The 27063-nt window shown below is 40.7% G+C and overlaps 1 protein-coding gene across 2 annotated transcripts in view; it reads right to left on the bottom strand.

Annotated features, from left to right (window-relative positions):
* Positions 1-27063, bottom strand: part of LOC139554480 (zinc finger protein ZFPM2-like) — a 104713-nt gene that overhangs the window by 62300 nt on the left and 15350 nt on the right. The window contains exons 2-3 of one of the 2 annotated variants that reach the window (XM_071367293.1): positions 14724-14861; positions 11218-11316 (exon numbers count right to left, since the gene is read on the bottom strand). In XM_071367293.1, the coding sequence (XP_071223394.1) occupies positions 11218-11316; positions 14724-14861 (237 nt within the window). The remainder of the gene's footprint in view (positions 1-11217; positions 11317-14723; positions 14862-27063) is intronic. The other variant, XM_071367294.1, reaches the window with a different exon arrangement.

The following is a 27063-nucleotide window of genomic DNA, read 5'->3' as shown; positions in this document are numbered from 1 at the left end:
GCAACGTACAGAGAGATCTCTGCTCCAGGGCGCACAAGACCTCAGACTGGGGCCATGGTTCAACTTCCAACTGGACAACGACCCTAAGCACACAACCAAGTCAATGCAGGAGTGGCTTCGGGACAAGTCTCTGAATGTCCTTGAGTGGCCCAGCCAGAGCCCAGACTTGAACCCGATCGAACATCTCCGGAGAGACCTGAAAATAGCTGTGCAGCGACACTCTCCATCCAACCTGACAGAGCTTGAGAGAATCTGCAGAGAAGAATGGGAGAAACTCCCCAAAAACAGGTGTGCCAAGCTTGTAGCCTCATACGCAAGTAGATTCGATGCTGTAATTGCTGCCAAAGGTGCTTCAATAAATTACTCAGTGAAGGGTCTGAATAATTATTTAAATGTGATATTTCAGATTTTTTCTTATTAATACATTTGCAACTGTTTCTAAAAACGTGTTTGTGCTTTGTCATTATGGGTATTGTGTGTACATTGATGAGAAAAAAACTAAAATTTTAGAATGAGGCTGTAACGTAACAATGTGGAAAAAGTCAAGGGGTCTGAATACTTTTCGAATGCAGTGTACTTTATTTTCATTTCAACCATTTGATGTACAGTACCAGTCAAAAGTTTGGACACATCTACTCATTCAAGGGTTTTCTTTATTTTTACTATCTTCTACATTGTAGAAAAATTGTGAAGAAATCAAACTAACACATATGGAATCATATGGTAACCAAAGAAGTGTTAAACAAATCAAAATATTTTTGATTCTCAATGTCGCCACTCTTTGCCTTGGTGACAGCTTTGCACACTCTTGGCATTCTATCAACCAGCTTCACCTGAAATGATTTTCCAAAAGCCTTGAAGGAGTGCCCACATATGTGACCCGTTTCAGGAAACTAGGCGTATGTCGCGGGGTCACTACTTCTCAGGAGAGCCGTTTGAACGTAAACTTTTTTTAAATCAAAATGCATTTTTGGGTAGAAATGCCTTTTCGATCATGTGAACTTTCATGTGCCTTAATAACATACTTGTATGCCATCTGTAAAATATGAATAAAAGTGTTCAATTATGAGCCTAGTTGGTTTAGCCAAAGAAAAGTCAGCAACATTCCCACTAGCCATGATTGGCTGAGATAATGTTTGGGCTGGATATGCCGAGAGATGAGTTTGGATTGGTCTGCCATATAGCACGCTTCTGTCAATTTGAGCTGGTCAGTATGTCTAGGTAATCCTGTCTAACACTGCTTTTTTATGTATCGTGTAGTAAGACTGCATAAGTGTTGCTCTCAACTTTCTGGAGGACTGAGTTTTGATATCAGTGGAATTTGAGTATGATAGCTAAGGAGATGGACAAAACAACTGTCTCCAGATTACATCTCAAACTAAGAGCAACCATGGCATCCGACAGGAGATGCGTCCAACCACGAATGTGGGTAAGAGAGTCTAGCTAGCTACATTTTCAGATATTACACGTTTCTAATTATGACAGAAAGAGCCATTTGCTTGGCTAGCTATTGCCTAATGTTAGCTAGCTAACATTCAACCTGGTTGGTTAGCTACCTGCAGATTCATGCAGGCTAGTAAAATCATGAGTTGTGATTATGGTTCATTGTTTACCTAGCTAGCTAGCTAACGTTAGCGTGTATAACCTTACTATACGTATCTCAGAGCCATTTGCAGATTAATAAAGGGTAGTAACATCATGAGTTGTGATTATGGTTCATTGATTACTTACCTAGCTAACTAGCTACATGTCTTAACAAAAGACTGCACTATGCAAGTAACCATTTCAGGTGCGTTCGTAAATTCAGTCTGGCCATCTACTCTGATTTCAGAGCACTCTCGTCTGAGTAGAGGGCGCAGAATAACTGATGAATTTACGAAAGCTCTATACCCGTTGAATATGGCCGGTGTCAGTAAACATCAGTAAACATCGGCCAGAGGGTCTGGTGTGCGCTCTGAATGCGAAACGCTCTGAATTTACAACTGACAATCTGACAGCACAGTTGCAGTCACCAACACTCTGGATAACATAACAGCCTAACCAGCTCTGCTAGGGCGAGTAATGTTCAGTGAGCTGTTCTCTCTCACGTAGAAGTCTGGAAGTAGCTAGCAAGTTAGCTTGGGTGCTTGACTGATGTTAGTACATTAGGATCTACCCTTAATGAGATGGGTTGGGCTAAAGCTTAAGAGGGTGTGAACAATGCTGAATGGGTGTAGACAAAGAAGGGCTCTCCAATAGTAGTACCAAAACATTCAAAGGCCATTTTCTCAAAAGTGAGTTTACAAGTTAATCAACTTTCAAAGAAAAATAGCTTTCCCATTGTTCCTAAACTGTACTGTGTGATATACCATTTTACCATTTCAAATTTTGCTACATTTGAGCTAGTCAGTCACATATGCTGAGCACTTGTTGGCTGTTTTCCCTTCACTCTGCGGTCTAACTCATCCCAAACCATCTCAATTGGGTTGAGGTCAGGTGATTGTGGAGGCCAGGTCATCTGATGCAGCACTCCATCACTAGCACTTACACAGCCTGGAGGTGTGTTGGGTCATTGTCCTGTTGAAAAACAAATGATAGTCCCACAAAGAGCAAACCAGATGGAATGGGGTATCACTGCACAATGCTGTGGTAACCATGCTGGTTAAGTGTGCCTTGAATTCTAAATAAATCAACAACAGTGTCACCAGCAAAGCACCAACACACCATTTTTACATTTTTTATTTAACTAGGCAAGTCAGTTAAGAACAAATTCTTATTTACAATGACGGCCTACCCCGGCCAAACCCTCCCCCAGACAACACTGGGCCAATTGTGCGCCGCCCTATGGGTTTCCCGATCGCGGCCGGTTGTGATACAGCCTGGGATCGAACTAGGGTCTGTAGTGACGCCTCTAGCACTAAGATGCAGTGCCTTAGACCACTGTGCTACACGGGAGCCCTAACCATCACACCTTCTCCTCCATGCTCACGGTGGAAACCACACATGCGGAGATCATCTGTTCATCTACTCTGCTTCTCACAAAGACAGAGCGGTTGGGAGCAAAAATCTCAAATTTGGACTCATCAGACCAAAGGACAGATTTGCACCGGTCTAATGTTTATTGCTCGTGTTTCTTGACCCAAGTAAGTCTCTTCTTCTTATTGGTGTCATTTAGTAGTAGTTCCTTTGCAGCAATTCATCCATGAAGGCCTGATTCACGTGGTCTCCTCTGAGCAGTTGATGTTGAGATGTGTCTGTTACTTGAACTCTGTGAAGCATTTATTTGGGCTGCAATTTCTGAGGCTGGTAACTCTAATGAACTTATCCTCTGCAGCAGAGGTAACTCTGGGTCTTCCTTTCCTGTGGCAGTCCTCATGAGGGCCAGTTCCATCATAGCGCTTGATGGTTTTTGCGACTGCACCTGAAGAAACGTTCAAAGTTCTTGACATTTTCCGGATTGACTGACCTTCATATCTTAAAGTAATGGACTGCCGCTTCTCTTTGATTATTTGAGCTGTTAATATGGACTTGGTCTTTTACCAAATAGGGCTATCTTCTGTATACCACCCCTACCTTGTCACAACACAACTGATTGGCTCAAATGCATTAGCAGGAAAGAAATTCCACAAATGTACTTTTAACAAGGCACACCTGTTAATTGAAGTGCATTCTAGGTGACTACCTCATGAAGCTGGTTGAGAGAATGCCAAGAGAGTGCAAAGCTGTCACAAAGGCAAAGGGTGGCTACTTTGAAGAATCTCACATATAGAACATATTTTGATTTGTTCAACACTTTTTTGGTTACTACATTATTCCATATGTGTTATTTCATAGTTATGATGTCTTCACTATTATTCTACAATATAGAAAATATAGTAAAAAAATTAAGAAAACCTTTGAATAAGTAGGTGTGTCCAAACTTTTGACTGGTATTGTATACGATGTATTAAATACCTTGCTAATAATCAATGTAAAAAAAATCCACAGGAGCTGATTCACTTGACCCCTTCTACTACAGCTTTCAGCCCCACTTATTGTTGAACCTATATTTTTAACTTTACAACTGATCCTGGGTTTATCCCTTAGATTCGGAAAGTGGCACATGTCCTCACCCTACATAAGGGTGGAGATCCGTCTGACTTAGATAATTACTGCCCAATCACCAAGTTATCTTGCCTAGCCAAGTTATTAGAATCCCTGACCAAATCCCAGCTAAGAACTATTTTAACTTCTCACTCTATTCTAAGCATGCACGGTTTCGGACACTATGCTTGTTTTAGATGGTGTTAAATTGCCTAGATCATAAAAAAACATTGTGCTGCCTCATTTATAGATCTTTCCAAGGCATTCGACACCATTGACCATTCCTAGTTTCCTTGATATTATGAAAGGTGCACTGCAGGGGTAGAGTTTGGTCCTGTTCTCTTTCATATTTATATAAATAATATTGGTCTATGTATTCAATCCTGTAATATACATCTGTATGCAGATGATATGGTTATGTATGCCATTGCACTGACTGTTGACCAAAGCTGATTTTGTTACATTACATGAAGGCAATGTTGATTTAAAACAGGCCAAACTAAATATATGTTGTTCTCTAATTCACAGAAAAATTTGTCAGATGGGCTACATATTCACTCATTGATTGTTTCTCAAATCGAGCGGGTTCCCGCCTATAAAGATCTGGACGTTTAGATTGATTAAGATCTAACATCTAAAAAACATACTGATGAGCTAGTTAGAAAGCTAAGATTTAAAGGTGCACTATGTAGAAACATTCTAATTCGCCTAATTTCAGTTTATGTGACAAAACAAGCAAGTGTAGTGGAGAGAATGATTGTACCATCTAAACAGCTGTGAAATATATTTTCCATATCCATATATAGTAGTTTCAGCTGTTTTGAAACTGATGTAAAAGACGCTAAAACAAAAATGAAGAACGTGAAGTATAGAAATAGTGCACAGAGAACAGCTCTACCATTTTACACTTGCTTTCAACGAGAATGACAGATCTATAACTCTATAACCAAAAAGTTACATATTGCAGCTTTAAAGTGGGCTTAATTTTGGGAAATAGCTCTTGCCTCTCCATGAACAGCAGGAAGCAGATTGTACTGTACATTTTTCTGCCAGTTCTTGACTATGGTGATAGTTAAACCTTTGGATGCTGTCTACCATAGCGACCTTGGCTTTATTACAGGTGACAGTTTTAATACTCATCACTGCATCCTGTATAAGAAGGTCAGCTGGACCTCACAAAAATCCTGCATACCCACTTCATTACTCCCTTCTTGTTTACAAAGCTTGGCTCCACAAGCTTCTAACATACCTAATTTCTCTGTTGAAATATAAAAACATTTTGATACCAAACCCGCAGGGTGGATTAACTCTTAAGGTCCCGCTTGTCTCCTCAAAGTTTAGTGAATCCACCCTTAGATTTAACGCACCACAGTTATGGAATACCTTACAAAACAAATGACACCTGGATTCCCTGGTGCCGATAGGGTAGTTTAAAACTCTGCTATTAAATGAGTTCACTGATTTGTGCATTTGTTTCAATTGATTATTATAACTTGTTGTAGTAACCTGATGTAAATATCTTTTTAGCCTTCTTGTAGTTTTTATATCTTTTTGTTGTATTGATGGACGTTTTCGGAGCACCATTGTAAATGAGACACTGGTTTAAATTTGTTCCCCTGATTAAATAAAAGTTAATACAAAATAAAATAAAAATCACCCATTTTCTGGAGTATTTTTTGAAAATGCTCTAGGAGATCAACCAAATAGAAAGGCTGACGAACCTAAGTCTCTGGCTCAGTGTGATCAGGAGTAGTTTTTTCTTCGTGACTATGAACTTGGATTACAGAGAGGCAGGGAGTTCCTGATTGAGCGGCCCACTGGTCTTGTTAAATTCAATGAGCACTGAGCATACCCGTAAAAACATCACGGAATACATAAATCCAATACTCCAATATCCATAAAAAATATCTTCAAGTCTGTCACGCAATGCACATTTCCCCCCCCCCCCCCCCTCTCTCTCTCTCTCTCTCTCTCTCTCTCTCTCTCTCTCTCTCTCTCTCTCTCTCTCTCTCTCTCTCTCTCTCTCTCTCTCTCTCTCTCTCTCTCTCTCTCTCTCTCTCTCTCTCTCTCTCTCTCTCTCTCTCTCTCTCTCTCTCTCTCTCTCTCTCTCTCTTTCTCTCCCCTTCCCTCTCTCTCTCTCTCTCTCACTCTCAAGTCAAATTTCTCTCTCTCTGATGACTTTCTCTGTTTAAAAAAATACAATTAATTTAAGTTTGGTTTTGGGGGGAACATTGGGGGCTCGGGAGATTTAAAGAACATTTTAAACTCTGTTTTCATTTTTCTGTCTCCCTCTCGTCTTACTGCACCGCTCCCCCACATCAGTAATCCAATACACAGGCTTCTATTGTGCTGAGATGAGAGGCTGGCCTCCTCCACTGCTGGGGACCTGATGCACCTCGCTCCCTTTCGCTCTCTCACACTCCCCTCACTCCCTCTCTTGCTCTCTCTACAGCGTAATCTGTGAGGGACTTAAAGGGACCTTATCTCCAGGCTCTACTGCTTCATTTCATGCTTGATTTACTTTAATTTGTCTGATAGGGCACAAGGATTTGGAGAAAGCCCATCTTTGGCTTAGGAGAGGAAGTGAGAGGAAAAAAACACATTTCTCAGGCACATTGTCACAGGTTTTTTACTTCTCCCTCTCTCTCTCTCTCCCTCTCCCTCTCCCTCTCTGTCTAGATTTCATGGAGAAGGGAATGATCTTGCTGCTGTGGTGCAGTAGTCTGTTTGAGTGCGTTGGGGGTTTCAAGCTGTTGGAGAATAAAGAGGTTGTAGGGTGTGGAGTGATTTTATGATGTGCTGCAGCCCAGTGATGGATGTGTTAAGTCCTCTCTTAGTCGTACTGTGAGACCGCGTACAGCCCCTGCTGATGGTTCAGGGCTGATCAACCACAAGCTCAAGACTCCGATATACAGTATAGCACTGATATAAATCACCCCATCATTAAATAAAAGGTTGTGTTCTGTGGACTGAAATCCCAATCCCACAACCGGTCTAGAACCTTCTAAATAGCCAATTCCACAAAACACCAATGCAATAATTAAAATATGCATCTTCATATTAAATCATTCTGTATATAATTGGGAGAATGTGATATGGAGTTGATAAAAAATAAATAAAAACAGGCCTAGAAATGAGCTCAAAGAAATAAATAACAATACTAATGATACAATTTATTCCTTGATTGACTTCCATACTTCCTCAGTAACCTGTGCATGTTTCCTCTGGCCCAAAAGGCTTTCTTTTCCTCCCACACACTTCCCATTTTATTTGACCATGATCAGAAAGCTTACATTTCCCTCCCCGGGCCTTCCTGTCAAACCCCTGTAGGGTAGGGGGCATCGCTGCTCGGGTCAAGCCTTTCTAGTTCTATTCTTCCTTTAGATCTGCCACTCCCCCCCCCCATTTACAAACACCGAAGGCCCTTTCCATTCCGTTGACAGACTTGAATTCAAACATCCGAACTCAAGCAGTCGTCCTCTCCCTCAGTCACTTGAGGAGAAATGGACCACTTCTCATCTTTTTAAGAACATTTTTTTTGTGTGTTGAAAATGCCTAACCACGTGTATATTCTATTTGCATACACTTCAAACAGACATACCCCGCCAGACACGCCACTATGGGTGTCTTCACGGTACCCAAACCAAAAAAACAGATTTAATGCGTCGCTCAGTTATGTACAGAGCCATGTCATCGTGGAATGCTCTGCCACCAGAGGTGACTCTCGCAAAAAGCAAGTTTAGCTTTCAAAAAAATATAAAAAAAACATATTGTATCACTGCGCATCTCGAATTTAACTGTACTGTATATATGAATATGTATATATGAATACTGTGTAAATAGTACTTTTGTTGACTCTTCGTGTCTATATAACTCTTATTTTTTTGTTCTTCTCTATGAGTGTTCTGTACTTTATCAAGTATTTGTTTGTTTGATCCAAATACACTGAACTCACAAAAGAATATAGGCTAACCTGACTGCGATAATTGAAATTCCCCTCGAGACACGGAATTTACTTAACAGCAGCTGTGTGAACGTTGATAAACAGACTGATGATCCAGCAACACATCTTTATCCACGCTGAGGCTTTAATTACTGCCGAGTTGTTTGTTGAGGAGATGATTAATATGCTGGAGGAAAAACCTCCTAATTGAATACCGCAACACTCCAACAATCAGGGAGGAACATGGCGTTTTTGTTTTTTTTAAGATTAGAGGCCTTTATCATTATCGATATGAATATTATTATTAACAGCATTATTTGGTATCTTAGTTAATTCGGCTGACAACCAGGTCCCTCCTCCTCCTCCCTCCCTCGTTCATCCACATAGTGAGAGATCCATCATTTAGACACTGCCTTTATAAACGAGACAAAGTGAGGGTCAGGTGGACAAGTGTGTTGATAATATTCACCAAGGAGGAATTGGAAGTATAGCGAGATATATAATACTAGATTGGCTTATGTTATGAATGACACTTTCCACACCTTTCAGATCACATTCTGCATGTCAAAAGTCAATCTTCCTGTTCTTACACAGTAAATCAAGGATAGTTGAAATCACAGCTTTTAAAGAAAATGTGGGTTAAATTGAAGAGAGTGATACAATTCCTGGAGTCAGTGTTGATAACTGGAGTTCATTGAGAGTACTTTTAACTCCATTAAGAGTTACCAGAAGTTAAATCTATGGAGTTATTCACAGATTTGGGAGGGGCTTCATTGTCATATTTCCAAGCATGTTGTGTTACAGATAGATTTTTAAAATTATTTTTTAAATCTGTGTTTTGATTGTTTGCATTTGATTGTTAATTATCTTATGCCACACAAAGATAAGAAACATACCGATTGTATTCGTTTGGCAAAAATGTATGTGGTTGGATTTAAAGCAACCGTTAGTGAGATAGTTATTCCAGTTTATGTAGTGTAGGTAGTCTTCATGGACTGGGATTTCTTCCCTACTCTGACAAGCATTCTAAACACAAGTTGTGAGTGATGTAACAGTGCTGGATATCCTCCTGCAAGTTGGCTTCCAACAGAGATTGGATATCACATTGCAAACCAACATAATGTAACACATTAAAGCCGTTTTCAAATAAGGCTTCGCACACTTAGAACTCAAAGGAAGTGGATTGTTAATTCAAAACAACACAGAAAAGTGTCAAATGGCAAGGGAGCTGATTTAAAAACAACACTGACAATAGTAAAATGGCAAGGGAGCTGATTTAAAAACAACACTGACAATAGTAAAATGGCAAGGGAGCTGATTTAAAAACAACACTGACAATAGTAAAATGGCAAGGGAGCTGATTTAAAAACAACACTGACAATAGTAAAATGGCAAGGGAGCTGATTTAAAAACAACACTGACAATAGTAAAATGGCAATTGGCGTTAAATTTAAGCAACTCTCTGAAGGTTGGATATTCACTTAATTTAGTGTTGCTTTAACTCCAAAAATATCAACACGATGACAAGAGTAGTTTTAACACAAAACGTGGGTGGGACCATATAAACCCCAAATAGTGTTACATTTGTAGTTGATTTAACTCTTGCTATTTAACTGAGTACATTTCCAATATGGCACTTTCAAAAATACCTTTCAGATGTACACGTCTACTATACAGTAGATGTATCCTATATCCCTGACTTCATCACTTCACATAACTATCTCTTTTCAATAACACATTTCACTTGTAGGACTATATACATGTACTATATATATACAGTATTTACATACATCCCTGGCTTCACCACATCACATACTGTAATATATCTAAAGTAAAGAGACTGTCTCCCACTGTATCTTCCTGCTCTTACATTTCCAATCCACTCTAGCCCAATGTGGCCGGGCTGGTCTCGCCACTGGTTTACACCCGCTTTGCTCTCCGCCAGTCCCCCTGTGAAAAGGCTTTAGGGACTCAATCATGGGGACTTTGATGTCGTCTGGAGCTGTAATGATTTAACATTGTTCCAGGGATTTCTCTAATCCAACACTGCCATTAAAATCCATTTTCCATCCCCATCCCTCCTCCGATCCTCCCAGGCCCTCGTTACTTGCTGCTGCATCTGTGTCGCTCCTCCGTCTCACTTTGTCTCCCTCGCTCTCTCTCATTATCCATCTCTCTCTCGCTCTACTCTCTCCCGAAACGTATTATTGGACTTATTATTGGACAGGATCAAATGTACATTCCTTGGCAGTTGGAAAAAGTTATATCCAAGTCAGAGTGGTTGGTGGTGATAATGAATGTTGGAAGTCAATTGAAACTGTATGCCTGCAGGCTTATTATTATAGATTGATTATAGAATAGGTTTGTGATTATATAACACATTTATATTTCACTGTTAGGAAGATGTAACGTTGACAGGACACCACAATTGACATCGAAGTAAAAAATCTCCATAAAAAAATGTCATATTTGTTTAAATTTCAAGATTCATATATAAAATATGTTGTATCCCATCAGAGGAAAGTATGTATAACAACCCTTTCATATACTGTATTTATTCCCTAAGCCAGTGATTCTCAAACGTCAAAAAGTCTCCTCGGGGACCATCAGACATGTAACAATGTTGTTATAGCCCAGAACTAACTCGCCTGATTCACCTAGTCAAGTGTTTCATGATTAGTTGACCATTTGAATCAGGTCTGCTAGCTGTGGAATAGTTCAAATACTTGGAACGACTGGGGGTCCCACGGGAGAGGTTTGAAAAACCCTTCCCTAAGCAACCTCACCAAAGAGCAGAAAAATCTTGGAGAAAAATACATATTTCTAAACGATCAGATAAAAGGCAGTGTAGCTCATTACTGACATGGACATGATTCTTTATCTCCTTTTAATCATGTTCTGCCCTGAAGGAGAGCGGAGAGAGAGGAGATACCACACTGACTGTAGTAATCTGGGACAAAGACTGAATGTCTGTCTGTGCTAGTAATATCACACTAGACAATGGCTACAAAACCATGAAAAGATATAAACCAGATATGCCAGGTCCTTTACGTTTATGATTTGTGTTTGTTCCGGTTAATTAACCAACTCATAAGTCCACACCTTCAGCAAATTTTGATGAAGTTGTGGTGGACTTATGAGTTGGTTAATTAATCGGTATAGTGTAGTGTGTGTGTGTGCGTGCATGTGTGTGTGCGTGCGTGTTGTCTTACTTGGTCCGTCCCACTCGTCCTTGTTCGGTGGCCTTACGTCCGACTTCCCACTGTGTCCATCGTCAACCTGTGATTTTGATTGTCCACCATCTTCTTCACCTGAGGAAGGATAGTTCAGAGGTCAGCCTCACTCGGCAGCAAAGGGGCCATCTAATGGTAACATCGACTTGGTTATTTTACAGTCAACCTGCTATTCATTTAGAAATGAAATGGTTATTACACAAATATATATTGTTTTAAACTGTTGAAATATGACTGCAAACTAAAGCATTAGCCGAGTCTATGCTATCTAACTGACGCTGTTCATACTGGGAATGAATTCAGCAAAAGAGAGAGAGATGTGGTATAGAGTTCACAAGTATGACATTAAGCTGTGCTCCTTGAGCAACATAAACTGGAGTAAATGTCTGATGTGTGTTTATTACGATGCAGTGATGTAACAGTGATGTTCTGCGAAACGAACAGGAAAAGTTAAACATCGGTTGAATGAAGGACATGAGGAAGATTACAGAGAGATTTGCAAAACTACTGTGCACAGCTGCTAGCCTGGTATTAATCTATTATTGGTTTAACTGTACTGATGTCTGCTAGAAGGAGTTTGTATTGTAAGGAAGGATGAAATGGAGTTAGCTTGGCTGGGCCTAGAAAAAAATGAACTCTGTCTTTCTGTTTAAAATGAATGATAACCCTGATATTACAGCCGTAACTGTATGCGCCTGACTGGTCGACGTCTACATAAAGTATGAGACTGACTCCTCTGCTGATGTTAGGTATGTCGGAAGCTTATGAAGCAGGGCTTTGTGAACAAAAAGAGCGTAATGATGTGATCTACATGACTTTAAAGACGGGCCGGCCAATGTTTTGGTAAAGAATGCAGTGATTAGTAATAAAACGGTCTCCTGTGATAAAACAAAGGGTGCTATGACAAACAGCATCCAAGGGTTTAAGAGTAGTGGCAGCTGCAATTTCATAAATAGTATCACCGTAATCAAGAACAGATAGAAAGGTTGACTGCACAATCTGCTTCCTGCTGACTAGAGAGAGGCAACATCTGTTTCTATAAAAAAAAAAGCCCACTTTAAATCTTAGCTTCTTAACGAGCTCATTCGTATGCTTTTTTAACATTAAATCATTGTCAATTCAAATGTGAAGGTATTTGAATGCAGGGACTTGTTCGATTATAGAACCATCTGAGGAGTGAAGCTGCAAAACCGGACTGTGGCCATGACACAGCCAGGTCAGAAGTCAGAGCAATTGCATACATAGTAGTACACCATACAGTATATTCAAAACTATGCTATTTCATCCACACCCGTTGCTGACAGGCGTATAAAACCGAGCACACCGCCATGAAATCTCCATAGATGAACATTGGCAGTAGAATTGCCTTACTGAAGAGCTAAGTGACTTTCAACGTGGTTACCGTCATAGGATTCCACCTTTCCAACAAGTCAGTTCGTCAAATTTCTGCCCTGCTACAGCTGCCCCGGTCAATTGTAAGTGCCGTTATTGTGAAGTGGAAATGTCTACGAGCAACAACGGCTCTGCCGCGAAGTGGTAGGCCACACAAGCTCACAGAACGGGACCACCGAGTGCTGAAGCGCTTAGTGCGTAAAATTGTCTGTCCTCGGTTGCAACACTCACTACCGCTTTCCAAACTGCCTCTGGAAGCAATGTCAGCACTGTTTGTCGGGAGCTTCATGAAATTGGTTTTCATGGCCGAGCAGCCGCAAACAAGTCTAAGATCACCACACACAATGCCAAGCGTCGGCTGGAGTGGTGTAAAGCTCGCCGTCATTGGACTCTGGAGTAGTGGAAATGCGTTCTCTGGAGTGATGAATCACGCTTCACCATCTGGCAGTCCGATGGACAAATCTAGGTTTGGCGGTTGCCAGGAGAACGCAACCTGCCCCAATGCATAGTACCAACTGTAAAGTTTGGTGGAGTTGGAATAATGGCCTGGGGCTGTTTTTCATGGTTCGGGCTAGGCCCCTTAGTTTCAGTGAAGGGAAATCTTAAGGCTACAGCATACAATGACATTCTAGATGATTCTACGCTTCCAACTTTGTGGTAACAGTTTGGGGGAGGCCCTTTCCTGTTTTAGCATGACAATTCCCCCATGCACAAAGCGAGGTCCATACAGAAACGGTTTGTCGAGATCATGTGGAAGAACTTGACTGACCTGCAAAGAGACCTGACCTCAACCCCATCAAACACCTTTTGGATGAATTGACACGCCAACTGTGAGCCAAGCCTAATCGCCCAACACAAGTCCCTGCAGTAATGTTCCAACATCTAGTGGAAAGCATTCCCAGCAGAGTGGAGTTTGTTATGGCAGGAAAGGGGGGACCAACTCCATATTAATGCCGATGATTTTGGAATGAGATGTTCGACGAGCAAGTGTCCATATACTTTTGGTAATTTAGTGTACATGTAAAATATATCAAATACATGTCTTCACCTGTAGACAAATATAATTTCCACGAGCACACACAATTACAAAAAAGCAGGTGGCCAAAACATTTTAAATTCCATTTGTAGCTAGAAATAAATGCACTGAAACATTGTCCCTTTCATTCCTTAACAGAAAGAACAAAAGGAACGCATAATGAATAACTGCAACACCAATTTGAAAGATTTCCCTTTTGAAGATTTCTTCCTTGCAAGGTAGTTAGTTTATAAAGTTTGCTGTCTCCAAACTTTCTTGAACGCAGGAAATATTGAAATACATTTCAAGGGAAGATTCATCCTTTTTGAATAACATATGTACCGTTTAAACAGCGAGTGAATTTAAAAAGGCCTGGGGTTGTTGAATTCCAGTACGGGAGACGCCAGATATAACATCCTCCCCTCAATGACTCTGGAGCAGTGCGCAAATTAGCCTTGTGTGATCGTAAGGTGTGGCCAGGAGAAATGTGTGTAATTTAATTTCAGTTCAAAGAGCTAGTGATAGTATACTGTAGCTCGGGATGTTGAAACCCTGCAGCGATCATGTTGTTATTGACCTTCTATGACCAATACATTTGTCAGTAAAGAAGAGGTTTTTCTCAATATCGCACTTCTTGTTGGAATTGTGTTCTAGAATGAAAAGGAAAAGAATGATCCTCCAGCAACGGAGAATGACGGGGGGAGGTGTGGAGAGATGGAGAGAAAGAGAGGGAAGGAGTGACGGATTCACTCTAGGTGGGTGTTACTGGAGATGTCGAAGAGGGGAATGGAAGATGATTGAGTTTAAGGTTGTTTGTTGTTCCTTCTTTGGGGTATTGGTACGAAAGCCAACTAACTGCCAGTCCCATCAGTTAGATCTAGACGGTATATAACTTCTGTGCATTTTCCGAGACATTTTGCAGGATAATAAAACAAAAAAACTTTGACGACAATTTATTTCCTTATTGGTTAGACTTTTTCAAAAGAGGTGGGGGATCTCAACAGTTATCAGGTGTTACAGTATATAAAGAAGCCAACATAAATACTCTGGCTAGCATAATACAAAGTAGAAGCATCACCTTTGCTGCCTGAGTCATCTGCATCTTTCACACTTTTGCGCTCGGCACCATCAGAGAGGTTCTCATCCATAGAGTCTTCATAAGACAGTGCCACTTTCTCCTCTAATTCACAAAACATCTGACCCCCTTCCACAGCAACTTCCAAAAAGGGGGAGAGAGAACAAAACAGAGAGAGATCGAGAGAGTGAGAAAATTCAACATACCAATTAGGATCTGGCGAAAAAATACTTGAATCAGTTATAGGACCCATTGCCCTTTATGGTTGTGAGGTCTGGGGTCCGCTCACCAACCAATAACTCACAAAACGGTACAAACACCCAATTGAGACTCTGCATGCAGGATTCTGCAAAAATATCCTTAGTGTACAACGTAAAACACTATATTGTCACGGATCCCTCCGTCATTACGCACACTAATTGTTTAAATGTGCCCTTTTGTTTCCATTGGGCTGTCGATTACTGTTCCAATGTCCGTTGGTCGTGTGAGTACCTGTGCTGTGTTTTGGCTTTCGTGCCGCTTGTATTGCGCAGATGATTACGGGTCTCGCCCCGGTGTATTTATTCAAGGAACTCCTTGCTCTTTTTTGGGGTTTCAACCCTGTGTTTTGCCTACGTGTTTGTTTGGTCTTCGTCCCCGTGCCTTTACATGGCACGCTGTAATTTGGGTATTTTTTTTTTTTTAAGATTACGCATTCCTGCACCTGTCTCCCGATCCCTTTATACCAACGTGACACAAATAATGCACACAGAGCAGAATTAGGCCGATACCCGCTACTGATCAAAATCCAGAAAAGAGTCGTTAAATTCTACAACCACCTAAAAGGAAGCGATTCCCAAACCTTCCATAACAAAGCCATCACCTACAGAGAGATGAGCTTGGAGAAGAGTCCCCCCAAGCAAGCTGGTCCTGGAGCTCTGTTCACAAACACAAACAGACCCCACAGAGCACCAGGACAGCAACTCAATTAGACCTAACCAAATCATGAGAAAACAAAAAGATAATTACTTGACACATTGGAAAGAATTAACAAAAAAACAACAAACGAGAATGATATTTGACCCTAAACAGAGAGTACGCAGTGACAGAATACCTGACCACTGTGACTGACCCAAACTTAAGGAAAGCTTTGACTATGTATAGACTCAGTGAGCATAGCCTTACAATTGAAAAAAGCCGACGTCGGCAGACCTGGCTCTCATTTTGTGGGCACACTGCCCACAAAATGAGGTGGAAACTGAGCTGCACTTCCAAACCTCCTGCCAAATGTATGACCATATTAGAGACACACATTTCCCTCAGATTACACAGACCCACAAAGAATTTGAAAACCAACACAATTTTGATCAACTCCCATATCTATTGGGAGAAATACCCCAGTGTGTCATCACAGCAGCAAGATTTGTGACTTGTTGCCACAAGAAAAGGACAACCAGTGAAGAACAAACACCATTGTAAATACAACCCATATTTGTTTATTTATTTTCCCTTTTGTGCTTTAACTATTTGCACATAATATGACATTTGAAATGTCTTTATTCTTTTGGAACTTTTGTGAGTGTAATGTTCACTGTTCATTTTTATATTGTTTATTACACTTTTGTTTATGATCTATTTCACATACTTTGGCAATGTAAACATATGTTTCCCCTGCCATTAAAGCCCCTTAAATTGAACTGAGCGTGAGAGAGAGAGAGATGACAGTCAGTTCAAGCATTCCAAAAATAAGATGTCCACATCAATGATCAATACAATCTGCCTTCACAGAGGTCTTCCCTCTTCTCAGGCGGAGATTAGACTAGAATAATAGAAAACATTTTTAATCAAGAGAGAAATAGGTTGATACAACCAATGGGTTCTACTTCACTCTGCTTTTAAATTTCTGAATAAAAGCATATTCTACACAACAAAGTGGTTATTGCACAGTGAGCAAAACAGGAACTGATCCAAAAGCCTAAGGTTGCACTGCAGGGCTAAATATTCACAAAAGCAAAAACAAGCCACTGAAGGTAGTCAGAACATAACACACTTTTTTATCTGCCAGTACAATGTTGATTTTTTTCATTTACTCCTGATGCCTTCGGGAAGTTCATATTTGATTAATTTTCCTCCCCTCCACACAATTGTACTCATTTAAATCCCAATGATTCATTATTGCTCCGAGCTACGCAAATTCTTTGATATTTGTGTATTCCTGTTTTTGCTTTAATCAGGGGCGGTGAAGGAATCGCGGCTACCTGCCTGAATGAATTAGTTCAGGACATTTCACCTTTAAAATACTGTATGACATTTTTTCAAGTCATTTGAAACTTTGCATATTTACATTAGAATTTATGTCCTTGGAGTCTGACTGAGGATACATGAGGTGTAAAGAGAATATTGGTTTTGCACCAAAAACGTAGTGTGTGTGTGTGTGTGTGTGTGTGTGTGTGTGTGTGTGTGTGTGTGTGTGTGTGTGTGTGTGTGCGTGCGTGCGTGCGTGCGTGCGTGCGTGCGTGCGTGCGTGCGTGCGTGCGTGCGTGCGTGCTATTTTAAGCTTAGGGGTTAGGGTTAAAATTAGCGTCATGTAACAGGTTAGTGGTTAGGGTTATGGTTATGGTTACGAGTTAGGGTTAAGTTTAGGGTTAGGGGTTAGGGAAAATAGGATTTTCAATGGAAATACATTTTTAGGTCCCCACAAGGATTGACGAATATAACGTGTGTATCTGTGTCTGTGTGTGCACGCACACATGTGAGTATGTTTGTGCATGCATGTACGCATGCATGTGTGTGCTATCACTCAGAAGTTATGCAGCAAGCTAAGGTGACAACAACGCCTGCCATGGACGTTTCCCAGTTGATTAGAATGTTCAAAATGATAGTGTAAGAACACTTTTAAAGCCTTAAAGGATAAGATGATCCAACTTTCAAAACGAGTCCTTTCTGGCTAGCCACAAGCAGTCAACTAGCTAGCTAGAAACAGCAGTTAACTAGCTAGCTAGATAGCCACAGCAGTCAACTAGCTAGCTAGCTAGCTAGCCACAGCAGTCAAATACAGTATGTACAGTAGCTAGGTAGCTGTTTAGCTTTCTAGCACATTCACTCGTTTGTTTTTAAACAATTAACAAGCTAGTTAGCTACCACATGTTCTTGTCAAACTGTCAACAAGCAACAGTCTAAAAACCACTTGAGGGCAAATAAATCAGATTTGACCATTCATACACAAGTCGCATGGCCAGGAATCAGGAATCAGATTTGTTTCTGACTTCAAACTACCTACGAAGGTGGTTTGAAATGTGGCTTGAAATATCCGATTCAATGTGCTTTTTGGCTGTTCGATTTGAGTCCCTTAAAACGGACAATGTGAACAGACTTCACTCTCTCTTATTCTTACACACAGCGTGAGAGCACCATTGAGAGCATCTTGACTGGCTGCATCACCGCTTGGTATGGCAACTGCTTGGCATCGGACCGCAAGGTGCTACAGAGGGTAGTGCGAACGGCCGAGTACATCACTGGGGGCGAGCTCCCTGCCATCCTGGACCTCTATATCAGGCGGTGTCAGGGGAAGGCCGTAAAAATGTTCAAAGACTCCATCCTCCCAAGTCAGACTGTTATCTCGGGTACCGCAGGCAAGCGGTACCAATACACCAAGTCTGTAACCAATAGGACCCTGAACAGCTTCTACCCCCAAGCCATAAGACTGCTAAATACTTAGTTAAATAGCAAACCAATATCTACACGGACTCTCTGTATTGCAGTGTGTTGTGAAATCTGTGAATGTATTGTAATGATTTTAAAATTGTATAACTGCCTTAATATTGTTGGACCCCAGGAAGAGTAGCTGCTGCCTTGTCAGCAGCTAATGGGGATTCATAATAAATACAAATACAAAATAGAAAATTGACCCTTTTTGCACTAACTCTTTTGACTCATCACACACTGCTGCTACTGTTTCTCTATCCTATTGCCTAGTCACTTTATCCCTACCTACAGTGCCTTCAGAAAGTATTCACACCCCTTGATATTTCCACTTTTTGTTGTGTTACAGCCTGAATTTAAAATGGAATACATTTAGTTTTTATTGTCACTGGCCTACACACAGTACCCCATAATGTCAAAGTGGAATTGTTTAAAAATTTTACAAATTAATTCAAAATGAAAAGCTGAAATGTGTTGAGTCAATAAGTATTCAATCCCTTTGTTATGGCAAGCCTAAATAAGTTCAGGAGTAAAAATGTGCTTAACAAGTCACAAGTTGCATGGACTCACTCTGTGTGCAATAAGTGTTTAACCTGATTTGAATGACTACCTCATCTCTGTACCCAACACATAAAACGATCTGTATGGTCCCTCAGTCAAGCAATTATTTTCAAAAACAGATTCAACCACAAAGATCAGGGAGGTTTTCCAGTGTCTCACAAAGAAGGTCACCTATTGGTAGATGGGTAAAAAAAAGCAGACAGTGAATATCCCGTTGAGCATGGTGAAGTTATTAATTACACTTTGGATGGTGTATCAATACACCCAGTAACTAAAGACACAGGCATGCTTACTAACTCAGTTGCCAGAGAGGAAGGAAAGGCCAATGGTGACTTTAAAACAGCTACATAGTTTAATGGCTGTGATAAGAGAAAACTGGAAGATGGATCAACAACATTGTAGTTACTCCACAATACTAACACAATTGACAGAGTGAAAGGGAAGACTGTACAAAATAACAATATTCCAAAACATGCATCCTGTTTGCAACAAGGCACTAAAGTAATACTGCAAAGAATGTGGCAAAGTAATTCACTGTTTGTCCTGAATACAAAGTGTTATGTTTGGGGAAAATCCAATACAACACATCACTGAGTACCAGTCTCCATATTTTCAACCATAGTGGTGGCTGCATCATGTTATTGGTCTGCTTGTATTTATGAAGGATCCCCATTAGTTGCTGGTAAGGGAGCAGCTACTCTTCCTGGGGTCCAGCAACATTAAGGCAGTTACATATATATAATTTCATAACACTTTTCACAACACATTAAGTGTGTGCCCTCATGCCACTACCCTACTAGCACATACGTATATACACACAATACAAAATCAGGTAACTGATGTGGAATAGAGTTCCATGTAGCCATGGCTGTTGTAATCGGTAAGGAGTTTCAGGATAAAAAATAAACAGAATGGAGCTAAGCACAGACATAATCATAGAGGAAAACCTGGTTCAGTCTGCTTTACACCAGACAGAGTACATGTGTATGTGTGTGTAGAGTGCGTGTTATCATGTGTATGCGTGTGTCTGTCTCTTCACAGTCCCCACTGTTCCATAAGTTATATATATATATCTGTAACGAGGACGCCGTGAGTCGAGAAGCAGGTGCAGGTAAAACATTTAATGTAAACAACAAACATGAAACAAGACAGCGTAACGGACGCGAGGTAACATGAACGCAGGTGCAATATCAACTGAGGATTGAACAAAAGGAAGGGACCTAAAAATAAGAGTTTATGAGGTCCAGGTGTGAGTCATAACAATGAGTGCCAGGTACGCGTAATGATGAGTGCCAGGTGTGCGTAAGGATGATTCCCAGGACCGGTGGATAGTATTCCGGCGACGTCGCACGCCAGAGGGGAGGAGCAGGATTAGACGTGACAGTATCTGTTTTTTAAATCGGATTCTACTGCTAGCATCAGTTAACTGATGTGGAATAAAAATAAACAGAATGGTGCTAAACACAGACAAAATCATAGAGGAAAATCTGGTTCAGTCTGAGCAATTGGGGGAGAAGGGCCTTGGTCAGGGAGGTGACCAAGAACTCGTTGGTCACTTTGACAGAACCCCTAGAGTTCCTCTGTGGAGATGAGAGAACCTTCCGGGAAAATATCGATAGAATTTGTTTCTCCAATCAAGTTGTAGAAATATCTTAAGGATGATCAATAGAAACAGGATGCACCTGAGCGCAATTTCGAGGCTCATAGCAATGGGTCTGAATACTTATGTAAATAAAGTATTTCTGTTTAAAAAAATGATAAATGTGCAAACATTTAAAAAAAACTGTTTTTGCTTTGTCATTATGGGGTATTGTGTGTAGATTTATGAGGAAATTAATTTAATCAATTTTAGAATAAGGCTGTAATGTAGCAAAATTATGAAATTGGGAAGGGCTTTGAATACTTTCTGAATGCACTGTACTGTACATATCTACCTCAATTACCTCGTACCCTGCACATCAACCCGGTACTGGTACCGTGTATATAGCCAAGTTATCATTACTCATTGTGTATTTATTCCTTCTTTTATTGTTTTTCTATTATTTAGCTTTTTTTCTGTCTTCATTGTTGGGAAGGGCCTGTAAGAATTTCACTGTTAGTCTACACCTGTTGTTTATGAAGCACGTGACAAATACAATTTGATTGATTGATTGGGTGGATTGTGTTGTAATTCACTTGTTGATAAAGCTCACTAAATTATTATTTTTTATAAGCTCTGGTAGTCTGACTGTGATACGAACAATACAAATGTACAAAAATGGGTGAGGGAGAAGCCTTACTTCGACAACACTCTCTCTCAAACACTGACTGAATCAGAAGAGCCAGAGAAACAACAACACATAGAGACACAAACACACACACACACACACTAACGTACAAAATAAAATATGCAATAAAACATGCAGGTATGATCTGAGTGACTGTAAATTACATGGTTGGGTTTGTCTCCCGCCTGCGATGTAATAGGAGTGTGTTTGCAAGGTGATAGCGCCAGTGCACACTATCAGCTGGCTCCACGGTACAGTATGGGGCCTGTATCACAGAGCTGGGGCCCTCCACAGGTCCCCTAATTAGAGGTGAGGTAATTGAATGTGGAAATCATTCCTGAGCCTCAGCCACTACACTGCCTCTATGCCACGCACACACGCACGCACGCACGCGAGCACACACACACATACGCACACATATGCACAAACACACACACACACACACACACACACACACACACACACACACACACACACACACACACACACACACACACACACACACACACACACACACACACACAATGCTGGCTGATGCCTGGCTCCTGGTTTTCCAACCTGGTGACCATAGCTTGCTTGGCCCAGGGACACAGCACTGCAGCAGTACCTGAGACTTCAATAGAAGTCAATGTGGTCTAAAGTGTTTCTCAACCTCCGGTCCCTGGACCTGAACTCGTCCTCGGCCTTAGTGCTATGGAGCTATGGCTTAAGCTATTTGCATGAGTCTGTACAAGACTGTCATTCAACTATACATGTTTGCTTATTCTACCATTTGTGGATGCTGGACTATACTTTCAATTCAAGTCAATGATACTGTTGTTTTCATAATAGGAAGGTTAGCATCTCCATAGACATGCATCTTACCAGTGTTCATAATAACACTAAGGCGTGAAACCTAATAAGCATTTTCAAATCAATCAGCCCATTGCCACTTCATTAGGACAGATGTCTCAAGTTTTGAGGAAGCGTGCAATTGGCATGCTGACTGCAGGAATGTCCACCAGAGCTGTTGCCGGAGAACTAAATGTTCATTTCTCTACCATAAGACTGTCATTTTAGAGAATTTGGCAGTTCGTCCAACCGGCCTCACAACCGCAGACCACATGTAACTACGCCAGCCCAGGACCTCCACATCAAGCTTCTTCACCTGTGGTATCGTCTAAGACCAGCCACCTGGACAACTGATGAAACTGTGGGTTTGTACAACTTAAGAATTTCTGCACAAACGGTCAAAAACTGTCTCAGGGAAGCTCATCTGCGGGCTCTTTGTCCTCACCAGGGTCTTGATGTCACGGTTGTGTGGAGAGACAGACCAAGGGGCAGCGTGCTCTGAGTTCCACATCTTAAATTGTTTTTTTTTTTACTTACAAAAAAACAAAAAGGAAACATACAACGAACCGTAACATAAGAGGTGCAACATGCACCAACTCAAAACAAGATTCCACAAAACACAGTTGGGAAATGGCTGCCTAAATATGATCCCCAATCAGAGACAACAATAAACAGCTGCCTCTGATTGGGAACCATACCAGGCCAACATAGAAAAAAACACCTAGATAGGAACACCCCCCCTAGTCACACCACGACCTAACCAAAATAGAGAATAAAAAGGCTCTCTATGGTCAGGGCGTGACACTTGACCTGACTGCAGTTTGGTGTCGTAACCCCTTTCAGAAGGTAAACCGTTGATGGCAACTGGCATGCTGGAGAAGTGTACTCTTCACGGATGAATCATGGTTTCAACTGTACCGGGCAGATGGCAGACAGCATGTATGGAGTCGTGTGGGCAAGGAGTTTGCTCATGTCAATGTTGTGAACAGAGTGCCCCATGGAGGCGGTGGGGTTATGGTATAGGCAGACAACAAAAACAATTGCATTTTGTCGATTGCAATTTGTATGTACAGAGATACCGTGACGAGATCCTGAGGCCCATTGTCGTACCATTCATCCGCCGCCATCAACTCGTGTTTCTGCATGATAATGCACTGCTCCATGTCACAAGGATCTGTACACAATTCCTGGTAGCTGAAAATGGCCCAGTTCTTCCATGGCCTGCATACATGTCACCCCATTGAGCATGTTTGGGATGCTCTGGGTCGACGTGTACGACAGCGTTTTTTGAGTGCCCGCCAATATCCAGCAACTTCGCACAGCCATTGAAGAGGTGTGGGACAACATTCCACAGGCCACAATCAACAGCCTGAGCAACTCTTTGTGAAGAAGATGTGTTGTGCCACATGAGGCAAATGGTGGTCACACCGCTACCTTTTTTTAAAGGATCTGTGACCAACAGATGCATATCTGTATTCCCAGTCATGTGAAATCCATAGATTTGAACCTAATGAATTCATTTCAATTGACTGATTTCCTTATATGAACCGTAACTGATTGTTGCATGTTGCATTTATATTTTTGTTGGGTTTTAGTTATTGGAATATCCAGGGCTTGTACTCCTCTACCTTAGGTCTTAAGACCACAAACCCTAAAAGTCCTTTGGGCTATAGGGAAATTCTACTTCAATCATTAAAACATAAAAACATAAAACAGGGCAGGGACTTGGGAGGATTGATCATATGATATAAACGGGACCCTTCACTGAGAAAAATAAAAAGGGTAAAACCCAGATTTGGTTAAACTCAGAAAAGGGCACAATCCTTAGTGACAATGATTCATACATTGGTGTGGTTTATGCTTCTCCCTCAGATTCATCCTTACTATGATGATCAGTTTTATGATAATCTCCCAAAAGAGACCAAACAGTTTCAAGATGAGGGGAATGTCATTTTGTGTGGGGATTTTGATGCTAGAACCGGTTCTGAACCGCGAAGCCTGAGGGTAATAGACATACAGTACATTTGGACATCCCTCCATATACCCCACTAGTAATAGAAATAACCCTGACCAGGTAGTAAACTAAAATGGAAAGGAGAGTGCCTCTCTTCTTTGGGAAGGTTCACCTACTGCTCAGCTCTTGTGACCAATGTTGTTGACTATGCAATCTCAGACTTGAACCGCTCCACCATTAGTGCATTCACTGTCAGACCACAGACACCATTATCTGACCACTGCCAGATTCATGTAATTTTTAAAAAGACTTCACCTAAAGACCACACAAACAGAGCCCTGTACACTGATTAATCTAAATAAAATATACAGATGGGCCCCTGACATCGCAACACACTTAAACACAGCGTTGCACTGTCCAGAAATTACAACCTGTATCACTGATTTCCTTTCAAGTACATTCAGCCCAAACCTCCCTGACATAAATTTGGCTGTGAATAAATTAAATGAGATATATCATAAAGTAGCCACAAAAGTAAATTTATGCAAAAGGAGAAAAAAAAATGTAAAATTGGAAACCTCAAAAATGGAAATTGTTTGATGCTGAACGTAATCTCATAAGAACATGTTTTAGAGCTTTATCAAGTAGAAAACATCAACAACCACAGGATAGAGACGTTCGGCAACAATATTGTGACACATTGAAAGAATACGAACAAAATCTAAGATGGAAGCATTTTGAAAATACTCTGAAAGAGATTGAAGCATATTCTGGGAGAAACCAGTTCTGGGAGAAATGAAATGGTTTAAATGGAAAACAAAGGAATGACCTAGCCATTCAAAATGGTAACATTTGGAGATTTTTTTGTGTGTGAAAATCTCTATGAAATAATACCATCAGAAGACCTTACTTTAAATCCCCAAAATATGCAAGAAAAACTCAGCTCCTTAGAACACACAATTAAAAACAACCAGAACCCAATTGACTACCAACTTACACAGGCTGAACTTTCAAAGAAAATACAAAGCCTTAAACCTGGAAAGGCATGTGGCCCTGACAGAATCAGAAATAAAATGCTTAAACACAGTACTCCTGAGCTGCAGAGCGATCAGAGATACAAAACATAGACAGATCCTGACCAAATACAGGATCAGCGATCACTAATTGGCTATCGAAAAAGGGAGACACAAAAAGACATGGCTATCCAAAGAGGAGTGTCTATGTGGTCACTGCACGACAGGGGAGGTAGAGACAGAGATGCACTTTTTCACCTACTGTGAGAAATACTCCCAAATAAGATCATATTTTTCAAGAAAATATCTCAATCAATTCCCAACTTCTATGCATTTACTAAGGACATAAAGCTGTGAATTATTCTGGATGAGGGAGAAACCTAAAATATTACTGCCAGATACAGTATGTACGTATATGATTGCCATAGTCTTAGGGACATCCCATAGCCATTAACTACTTGAAGTATTTACATATATAACTTACAAGTAATAGTGTGACCATCATCCATGTACATTTTGTTGTTTATTTATTAGCCAATATATAGATTTTTTTATAATCTTATTTTTATTTAATAAAATGTATCAACCGAAGATTACACAATACAACAGCAGTATTTTTGTACCTGTATACATGATTATATGTACAATTATTATTATTACTACTGAAATTAACTGTTTTTCATTATCCTCATTGCATTGTACTGTATTTACTGAAATGCTATACCACTATACTGCTTTGGCAAAATCTACAAATTGTATTTCATGCCAATAAAGCGATTGCCAATAAAGAGAGAGAAAGAGATAGAGAGGGAGCATAGCACTCTCCACATGCCCCTCCTGCCCGGCTGCCACACATCAAACACGCAGCTGTGGCACCTTGGCTGGGGACAAGGGAATCCGGATCCACCGCGTTACGCTGTGCGGTGCCATGCTGCATTGTGTGCCCAATCCCCTCAGTGCCGTGACTAACGGCTCTCTCTATATCACTCACTCTTTCTCACTCTCGCTCTCTCTATTTCTCCCTATCACCCCCCCCCCCCTCTCTCTCTCTCTGCTGGTCCCAGTTCAGGATCCTGCAGTGCATGGCAAGGTATGTGCTGCTATCACCTCAGGGCTGTTTTCAGTGGGCCAGGAATAAATAGAGAGAGAGAGAGAGAGAGAGAGAGAGAGAGAGAGATTTTGAGAGAAATTGTTCAACATGGTTTTAACTTCTGGCTGCTTCCCTGATGTCTGGAACCAGGGGCTCATCTCCCCTATCCACAAAAGTGGAGACAAATCAGACCCCAATAATTACAGGGGAATTTGTGTAAACAGTAACTTGGGAAAGGTTTTCTGTAGCATTTTGAATTCAAGAATCCAAACCTTTCTTCAAGAAAAAAATGTAATAACTAAATGTCAAATTGGCTTTCTCCCTAACCATCGCACTACTGACCATATATACACCTTACACACACTAATTAATAAACACGTCCACCAAAAAAAAGAGGGCAAAATCTTTGCTTGCTTTATTGACTTTAAAAAAGCATTTGATTCTATTTGGCACGAAGGGCTATTCTACAAAATTCTACAAAGTGGGCTTGGTGGTAAGGTGTATGACTTAATAAAATGTATGTACACAGAAAATAAGTGTGCAATAAAAATCAAAAACCAAAGAACAGAATTCTTTTCACAATGTCGAGGTGTGAGACAAGGCTGTAGTTTGAGTCCAAATCTTTTCAACATTTATATCAATGAATTAGCAGACATGTTGGACCATTCTCCAGCCCCAGGACTCACACTATTTGACACAGAGGTGAAATACCTGCTATATGCTGATGACTTGGTACTTCTATCACCAACCAAAGAAGGTCTTCAACAGAACATTAATATTCTAGAGCAATATTGCCATAATTGGGCCCTGGCAGTAAATTTCCCAAAAACTAAAATCATGATTTTCCAAAAACAAAACAGATGTCAGAAACACAAATATAAATTCACCCTGAACAACACCATAATTGAACACACAAAAAATTACACCTACCTTGGTCTGACCATAT

The sequence above is a fragment of the Salvelinus alpinus genome, chromosome 26 (genome assembly GCF_045679555.1).
Source record: "Salvelinus alpinus chromosome 26, SLU_Salpinus.1, whole genome shotgun sequence".
NCBI lineage: Eukaryota > Metazoa > Chordata > Actinopteri > Salmoniformes > Salmonidae > Salvelinus > Salvelinus alpinus.
Note: the sequence above shows the minus strand (reverse complement) of the source record. Positions and strands in the feature narration are given on the sequence as shown.